This window comes from Protomyctophum parallelum, assembly GCF_964188405.1.
Source record: "Protomyctophum parallelum genome assembly, chromosome: 4".
Lineage (NCBI taxonomy): Eukaryota > Metazoa > Chordata > Actinopteri > Myctophiformes > Myctophidae > Protomyctophum > Protomyctophum parallelum.
Window position 1 is genome coordinate 33,717,761 of NC_139700.1, and position 9,586 is coordinate 33,727,346.

Sequence of the window (9,586 nt, forward strand, 5' to 3'; positions counted from 1 at the left end):
TCTTGCACGTAGACAGACATCCACTTTACAGTTTGTTTGATCCACAAGTGAAACTTCTATCTACGGCTACCAATCGCTCCTAAATGAAGAACTTTAAAAGCATTCAATGCTTGGTTTATTGAAAATGACGGCTTTCTTCCGCAATACAAAATAATACAGAATACATACTGTATGTTACTTCCAGTATAACAAAACAAACATAAAAACAACAAAAAACATTACAAGATGGCGTGTGGGAGAGAGGGGGGGGGGGGGGAGATTTTGAAATCTTGTCTTCATAAAATGTGTTTGTAAAAGAAAACAAGACACTAACAAGGCACAGCTGGTACTATCCGAGAAGCACAGTGCATAATAACAAACAATACAAACAACTGAAACGACCAGTTTCACAGTGCGATTAAAGTTTTACAAGGAGAAAAAAATGAATAAAGAAATTTGATAAAAGCAACCAAGCTGTATACTTGGAATGAGAGGCTGGGTAGCCATCCATAACTAGTAGCTACACTTCACTTGTGTCCATCTTGGACAGGGTCATATAGAAATGTGCTGTACATTATCACAAGGAGCCAGATGTCTTACAGACACCGTGGCATTTCTTTCTTTTTCTTTTTTGAGTGGTGCAACCACTCCTATAGACAGCTATGTGTGTGGCTGGGTCCCTGGGTCTCTCCCTGTGTCCCTGGCTGTGTCCGAGCACGAAAATAACGTTTGTTTACCACCAAGTGTCACTGTTGCACAGCCTAACAGACACAGACACACACAAGCCAGGGAGGAGGGCTAGTACAGTACAAGTACAGTACAGCACCACTCACTTCAGACGGGTCTGATTTTTTTTTGACCAAGTGCTTTCAATAACTGGAATTTGAAGCAACTTAAGTGCAATAAAAACATGAGGTCACAAAATGTCTCTCAAAGTAATTTGCATTGTAAGCACATTTTGACAGGAAAATAAACTGATGAAATGTTGATGATGGTAACTGTGGTATGATTTAAAACAAAAAAGTCATCCATGGTTGGGTAGAGCAGAGTTGCTTAAATTGGAGACCATGGATCATGACTTGTGAGCGTTGTGGGACCGAAGCAGGGAGGAGGGTGTTCCTTCCAGGTTTGGCATGGCCATAGGCATGTGTCCGTTGATTAGATTGGGGAACTGTGGAGGAAGAGAAAGGGAGTTAGTGGGGAGGCGGGGAACTCTGCAGAAGCTGATTTCCGGTGAGGAACTGCCGTATTGTCACTGCTCTGGTTTCCTGTTGTTTTATGCCGTTTCTCTCTTCCTCTCTCTCTGCTGTGTTCTCTATCGCTTAACGACTAGGCTTGAATTTTGTTTTGTGCACAAAGACTGTCAAAGTGTGTGTGTGTGTGTGTGTTTGTGCCCAGTTCACAAATGAGGAGCAGCTATCAAAACCAGTCCACCCTGTTCAGACTGGATCCCCAGGGCTCAAACAGGAAGTATTCGCAGGATTTCCTCCTCCTCGTGAGCGCTGAAACAGGACACCTCAGTTGGACCTCCTTGTGTACCAAGAGACTGAGTGTCTGCAAATCTAACCTAACAACCTTTGCTTCCTGCTAGTATTGTCGCATATCTCAACAGCAACCTTTCTCTTCAGGTTGATATATTGTATTATTAAGTAAGCACCCGATTTTGAAAATCAAAACTTGCCACAGGAGTGGGACTTGTGCCCTGTCTGACACTGCCACATTTATTACAAGACACGTGGGCAACGTTGTGGGCAGCAAAGTATTTATTAATAATTTATTCACTGCCACCACTCCTGTGCTGCAACTTATCTGCCGCCGGATACAGCAGGGTCTTTTGTTTTGAAGACCCTAAAGTTCACCCCAAAAAGAACCGGAAGCTAAAAAAACCTAAAACTAATGTGGCTAGCATCATTTTAAAAGTAATCAGATTGTATCAACCTTGACTACTTTCCTACTTTCATAGTTTCAAATTAACCACTTGAACTATAGCGACCGTATGCTGGGCTCATAATAGGCAAACATTCACTGAATATGGCTGATCTACAAGCTCACAGTGTGTCACAATGTGGCACGTTGTGATCTTGTATATCGACTATTTTCGGCGAAGATATTTGGTCTAGAGGGGATCAAAGTAGGGGACCAAGTATAGAGACCTGGGTGACCCCGGGTTAACTTAAGTGGTCTTCCTTCCTATGGTACATACCTGGAAGAGGGAGCCATGCCCCTGTAGCCTGGCGGGGCTGAGCGGGGCGACGGGGCTGAGGTTGCTCCAGAAGTGGATACCGGACAGTAGGGGACTGTGGGCCAACAGCAACCCTGAGGGAGTCTGAGTAGAGAGCGAATCGGAAAGAAACAGATGGAGGGAAATGCCAGGGAAAGGGATAGAGAAAGAGAAATGAGAGCAAGACAACGTAACAGAGCGTGAGTAAAACACAGGACAGCATTTGCTTTTTGTTATTTTTTGTTTGTTTTTGGAGATGAAAACGGCATTGGCCACTGGCTGGAGAGAGCTTTCATGTGAAGCCGAGGCTTTGCATAATGTGAAACATATCGAACTCTTAAATGGGCGTTTGTTGGCGTTAGGAACAACAAACCAAAGGAGCGGGGAGGAAGTCTGTGGTTTCTCCACTAGATACAGGGGTGATGTGGGGCAAAAGGGAGGTGGTGGCGGAGAGGGTTCTTGTTGATTGGGGGTGGGGGTCCTCAGGCACCATGGGCCTTGGAACGGCAAAGGAGGTCGGGAGAGAAACATATGAAATCAATTTCTCTCTCTCCCCCAAGCCCCCCTCCCCCCCTTCCAGTTTCCCCTGTGTCACCTCAGAGAAGTGAGGCAGTGTTGCAGAGCAGAGGGACCCAGCCCTGCTCTCATTATTAATGGAATTATTGGAGCATATGGCATCACTTACAGCCTCCTCCAGCTTCCATAGACTGGCCTAGCAGAGGATTTCTGTAAATCTCTCATTCTTTACTCTGATCTCATTTCGTGCACATTTCTAAACAGACAGTAAGTAAGTGAAGTCTTATTGCCACGGCATGCTGTAAATCTCAGTGTCACCTTCAATGAGGCGTGCACAGTTGTTCTTTGTAATGCTTCCAGTCTAAACATAATATTCACTGGGATATTTGTTTTCAATTGGCTTAATGCTTATTGCACAGCTTTTGGGGGTTACAACAAAGTCAAACTTTGCTTGCTGGATGAATTTGCGTCCAACTTCATGGCAGAGCACACACTATAAAAATGTAAGTGAATCCTTCTTCCACAGACCATGTCAAGACTGCAATATTAGCAGAAGAAGAATGAAACTCCGTAGCCACTCTAGTTACTGTTATTCAGCTTGCACTTATAAAGTCAGAATTTCTATTCGATTTCTAACTGGTTTTTTTTGTTGAGTATTTCTGCATATGTGCTATATATAATATAATATATGAGAATTGACACTAGTTTCACTTGTATGGTTAGAAACAGCTTATTCCCAGACATACAATAAAATATGTAGTGTAATTTAACTCTAGTGTAAAATGGGCCCATTACGGCCCAAGAATGGACTCTTCATTCTTTTTTACCTTAGCTTGTTCATGGAGTTAAATAAACACTCTAGAATTGGGCTTTGTAGGCACTGGGCAGGATAATGATAATAAAAATGCATCATAAGTCACGTTATAAATAACAGAGGGTAATCATATATTGTTCATACAAATACAATAACATATATTTTAATTTGTAAGTTACTAAATACTTTTCTGTTTTTTGTTTGACAGAGTACAGTTCTTGATTAGGCTATGCAGTACTGGTCTGGTAGTGTTTCCACCCCTGTATGCCAGGCTGTGTTGGACGTAGCTGGGCCTGGGGTGCTGCCTCGCTACTCTGGGAGGCCTTCGGGGACAACTGACATCATGTTCTGGATAGATCCCATCAGCTCCCCGTTGCCAGCAGCCAGACCACAGCACAGCACAGGGTAAGACGGAAACGGATACCATCGCAGAGTTATTCTCCATTCTACAGTATATGATTTGATTATTTATTACTTGCTCATTATGCCTCAGCTGTGCCTGCCACAGAATGACATAGCCTGTCGCCGATCTCTGATTTCTGCGGTGACACTAATGATGGAACAGACGAATGGTGCCTGACTACAGTGTCTGAGAAACCCAAAGCAGCTATTTTTTAATAGCAGTATAAGTAAGTATTCCTGATATATTATTCATATTCATTTCACCTGAGCAGTGAAGAAGGCTGGGGTGAGGGAGCCAGAGGGCAGCGCTGGGCTATTGAGAGCTATGGAGCCGATGTCAGTCCCAGCCAGCAGCAGGGAAGGGCCACAGATCTCCAGAGCTTTGGGCTTTTTGCTTTTCGGTGGGAGTCCATCTCCTTGATTACTACCAGTACTATTTCCACCTCTACCGCTCCTCTTCTCAGGAGGATGCAGTGCCCGTTCTCTGTGCCCGGAGGAAAGGTTGAGGGGCTGGGCCCCCTGGTCAGAGTCCTCTGCCTCCTCAGGTGTTGGGCTCCAACTTCGCCCAAGCAGGGGGGCCGGGTGGTGGGGTGGGGACGACGGGGAGCGGGGTGGAGGGGAGAGTTTGGACGACCTGGAGGAGACATTGGACTCTGTTCTGGTGGGAGGGGAGGTCCTCTCGTTGGCATTGGTGCCAAAGCGGATGACGGAGCGCGGCTCATCCTGGCATTCCCGCAGGGCTCGTAGCAGCTCGGCCTTGTTGTGCAGGGAGCTGAAGGGTGAGTAGAGGCCTGAGTGGAGGAAGTCACTGCGACATGCCTGTGCCCCCATGACCTCCAGTGTTCTCCTCTGGGTGTCCTCCTCCTCTTCCTCCTCCTCCATCTCCATCTCTGGGTTATCTCCTTCCTGGAGGAGGGTTGCCCTCCCAGGTGCCAGGCCCATCTCCACTGCCTGGGGGTCCATCTTAAGGATCTCAGGGAAGGAGACAAACTTGTAGACAAACTTCTGGCCAATCACCTTCTTGATGATGTTCTGTAAGATTGAGGAACATGGGATTAGTGGTGAACTGATTTAGACACAGAAACTTACATTCACTTTTGGTGATTTTCCATTTGAATATTTCAAAAGGTTAAACCAATAGTGCAGTTACTTAAAACAACTGAGTCTGTGTTGATATTCAAAGGGCACTTATGTAGTAATAGACTAGTAATAGAGTAAATTTCCTGCCAGTCCAACAAATCAAAAAACCCTGTTCAAAAACTAGTCTCTTGAAGATCCGATGATTAAGGGGGAAGTGGAAGTATCTGCCAGCGGAGATTGTGGGTTGAAAAAGAAGAACAATTAACTTTTTCTGTCATAATACTGTCTCAGGAACCTATTAAAATGGTACAAGGTACGCAGTGTTATGACGGAATATGGCGGAACAAAAGTAAGGTGCCTACAATTCAGTCAACTACTCAAATACCCTTGGCCACCAAAACATGACATTACAAAAGAGATGAGATGGATTACGGCGAGAGATCCATCCTCCATTCATAGTATTGCTTTCTTTATTGATGCCAACAGCAGGAAGCTCGGAATGAGAAGCTCTGACGCAGCATGGTAAAAATCACTCTTGTGTGAAGTGAGGGGCGTCGACCGTATTTATATCGGCCACATGACTTCTTAAGCCGTTATTTAGTGCCCTAAACAAACATTAAAGTCCATAGACTTGGCTGGTAAATGATTTATCTCATATGGCTAGCATGGCGATGTACCCTGAGGGAGGGGTGAAATTTGTCTAGCCATCTCACCTTGTCGTAGTAATAACGCAGCGCTCTGCTCAGCTTGTCGTAGTTCATGTTGGTCTTGTTCTTGCGCAGTCCCCACAGCTTGGCAACTTCCTCTGATTTGAGGAGCTTGAACTCCCCGTCGGTGGACGTCCAACAGATCAGGTGTTTGTGACTCTGGTCTAACAGCAACTGCAGAAGGAACTGCCAAAGGGTGATGGCGCTGTCCATACCTAGGAGGGAAAGAAATCAGGGTTATGTTTTGTTTTTAACTATTCTTAGTTAAAACCTTGACAAGATGTTTCGTTCAGGTGGAAAAAAAATCCCCGTCCACTGAAGAAAGTAGGCTTTCTATACACAAGCCGCCTTGTGAGTAGGTAATACGTTCTTAATATTTTCGCTACAGAGAGGCTGGTCTGCATTTCATGCGACGGCAGTAAGAGAACAGTCCCATAGCCTAAATGCAACGGCAGCAAAGTGCATTAGGCTATGGACCAGAGCTAGGAGCTGACCTGTTCTGACATGCCTCCCTTTTGATACCTGTCCATTAAAACTCTAGACGGGCAAAGTTAGTTAGAAAACTAGTTCTCAACAGGCCCGAAAAGTGTGTAGGCCCAGGCCGTAGCGTAACGGTCTGGGCACCGGACTGGTAATCCAGTCGCAGTGTGCCGTGGGTTCGACTCCCGGACCCGACACGGCCTTTACTGCATGTCATCCCCCATCTCTCTCCCGTTTCCTGTCAGCCTACTGTCTGTCCCTTCAAAAATCAATAAAAGGCGTAAGCCGCAAAAAAATATCTTAAAGAAAAAAGAAAAAAAAAAAAGAATCCGGCTGTGTTAACCCAGATTGAAACGCACTAAACGCACGCTATACTTTATAAAACTACTATTTCACTTTTCAAACCTTTACTAATTGCTAATAAATCATAATGCATTTGTGCCAAAGGTTCTCGACAAAAAGAGGTAAAGCTCATGGTCAAATGGCCTCTTCCTAAACTTTACTTTGTGTTGTACACTTTTAAGCTTCACACTTTGCAGACTATAGTAGGTTAGGGAGGCTGTGGCTTATGTGAGCTGTAACATGTGGTGTAAGGGAGAGCAGACTCCTGATGAATAGAACAGTGTGTGGAGACGGGTGCAGTGTAACGTAGCAGCAGTGGCCGCAAAAGAAGAAGAAGAAAAATATAAGGAGAAACAACAGCTCAAGCCAGAAATATGCTGCGGTCCAACCTGGCCCTCTCTACAGGAAGTATGACGGGGCCAGGGTGGGTTATTCCTTTAATAGAGGAATGTGCAGCCTCTGAGCTCCTGTCTGAGTCTTTTAAGCACTTTTACAAAGGGGCTTTTTTTTGTCTGTTTTAAGAGAAATAAACATCTCAATAAATATTGATTCTACATGTCCTTCTTCTGTTCTGTTCTAATTTGAATCTTGACTAGTGAGGTGATGGGTGAAGACTAGGGTTTCAAGTTATCGATTAATTCATGAATTTTAACCTTATCGATCGATTAACCGTTAGTTGAAAAGCAGTGTTTTGATTTTATTCATTCATTAGATCCCCATTAGCTTTCTGTACATGACAGAAGCGACTCTTTTGGGGTCTCAAAACCATCATCAAAAACAGAGTATTTCACGTCGTCGCGTCATCGTTTTTCTTTTCTTTTCGACTGTAACAGAACCAGCATTAACAAATCATTTCACTTTAAACTAGCTACTGACAAGTTTCTGAACCTTCAATCAACAAAAAAATAGATGTGTAAACAATCTCCACTCACACACACACACACACACACACACACACACACACACACACACACACACACACACACACACACACACACACACACACACACACACACACACACACACACACACACACACACACACACACACACACACAGAAATTGTTTCCGGACCAAGCCTATCCCCAGAGTTTTCTATCTGCCATGTGAAACTACAAAACTGTCACAGTCAGGACTTCCTCCTATTCTACTTTCAAGGACAAATGTTGAGGGGGGGATCTCACACTGGGGGAGCATTTCCCCAATCCTGCCACACTTCCGACACAAATCCCGGGAGTGAGCGGGTCAAAAGATCAAATCATTGTCCCCTTCCTCTCCCCGCCCTTCAACCTGTTCTGAAACAATACATGGCATGATTTTCTGCAGTGCTCTGAGATACTTCTATTATTTGCAGATGTGAAGGTGGTGGCTGTCATCGAGTTCCTCTTTGACAGCTCGACCTCCGGCTACGTCTGCCGTCTACTCCCTCTCGTTTCCACTCCATCCTGGCTGCTGCTGTTTGGTGCAACAGTTTGGATCTGTAGACTCACCCATCCACGTCAACTTGTGAGTTATGAGGTTGTTGCAGATGCTCGGATTGAGAAATCATGCTGCGAAAGCGCCGGGCGCACAAAGCAATCCAGTGTGTTGGGGGAACGGAAACTCCTAATGAGATTAGACGTGTGTGATTGTGTGTGTGTGTGTGTGTGTGTGTTTTCAATCTGTTCATATATAATACACCAGTGAGAGGGGCAAAGTGTGTGTGTGTGTGTGTGTGTGCGCGCGCTGTAGACATTACTTAGCTATGACTAAACCTGCTCTCTCTTCCTGTTCACAGACTGGAAAATTCAACGGGCCATCGTGGCCTTGTTTATAGCAAAGCATCTGTCATATAAAAAGTTCAAGTTTCTTTGTTATATTCAATGGTTTCTTTCCATCACTTTGCCTGCATACCATACCACTCGATAACAGATTATCACAGGAGTTAATTTGTTTGGTTATTGGGATGGATAATAATATGTATTGTAATTGTAGAGTAGACTATACGTAGTCTTCCGCTATTTTTGCCTCACTGACTCATTTTCAAGATGTTGCTCCATAGACACAAACACAATCACACCGGAAGGAGGTGTACGGTTTGTGCACTCGGGGAAAACCATTGACTGTACACAGAACCGGACTTTTATGCCACTTTATTATTAAGTTATAGGATAGTCTGTTTAATGGATAGAAAATAGGCAAACATATTCTATACAGTCCCATTATTATTTAACCAAAAGAGATGCGACTGTAACAGAACCAGCATTAACAAATAGTTTCACTTTAAACTAGCTACTGACAAGTTTCAGAACTTTCAATCAACAAAATACAATATACATCATAATCAAATGTAGGCTGGTATACATTTTAAAAGTACCTGCTATCTCTGCTTTGTCTTATCCTCCTTGGAACTTTAAGATGAAATTCGTATGATCCCTTGTTTTTCCATGCTTATTGTCGTCTTCTACACGGCCCAGTGTGTGCTGTGCTGGACTGAAATAGGATCCTGGCTTTTTCTTTTTCTTCTGAGCAGGAAGTTGGAGCAGGCAGACACAGAGCCGGCTCACTTCCTCTCCCCCACGATTCCCCAGGCGCTCTGCCGTCTGTGTAAACACACTTTTCCTCCCCTCTTCTTCTCTCTCTGCCCTCCGAGTCCGACGGCCAGCGATACTCTATTTTAACACACATGGCAACATAGTAACTCTCGGCCGATCTCTAGACGGGATGACGTCGTCGCTCTTTTCGTGTGAGGCTGAGGCTTAGGGCTGAGGCCGCTAGGAGGCGCGATAACAGCGTTCATCATCCAGTTCCCCTCCCTCGTCTCTCGGACTGCTCCTGTGTGATTTTGAGTTACCTTATATTAACATCGTGATTGATTGTCGAACTTTGACATGTTAACGTTTGGATTTCTAAAAAAATAAAATAATAGCAGAGGTTGTCCCTCTCCAAAACATGTTGTGTAGCATAGGTAATACAAATATACAATACATTTATGCAGACAGTGAGTGGTGAGTGCACTGTGCAAACGTTAGAAGATCTCACCTACTATTTTTTAAATGTAATTTAA

General features: G+C 44.3%; 1 protein-coding gene across 1 annotated transcript; it reads right to left on the reverse strand.

Moving 5' to 3' along the window:
- Positions 1 to 98: 98 nt before the first annotated feature.
- Positions 99 to 9,256, reverse strand: LOC310858105 (ETS domain-containing protein Elk-3-like). The gene is made up of 5 exons (XM_083764162.1): positions 8,897 to 9,256; positions 5,726 to 5,934; positions 4,197 to 4,964; positions 2,183 to 2,305; positions 99 to 1,150 (listed from the first exon to the last, which is right to left on the reverse strand). The coding sequence occupies exons 2-5, from the start codon at positions 5,930 to 5,932 to the stop codon at positions 1,052 to 1,054; spliced, it is 1,197 nt and encodes a 398-aa protein (XP_083620288.1). The 5' UTR covers positions 5,933 to 5,934; positions 8,897 to 9,256; the 3' UTR covers positions 99 to 1,051.
- Between the last annotated feature and the right edge of the window lie 330 nt (positions 9,257 to 9,586).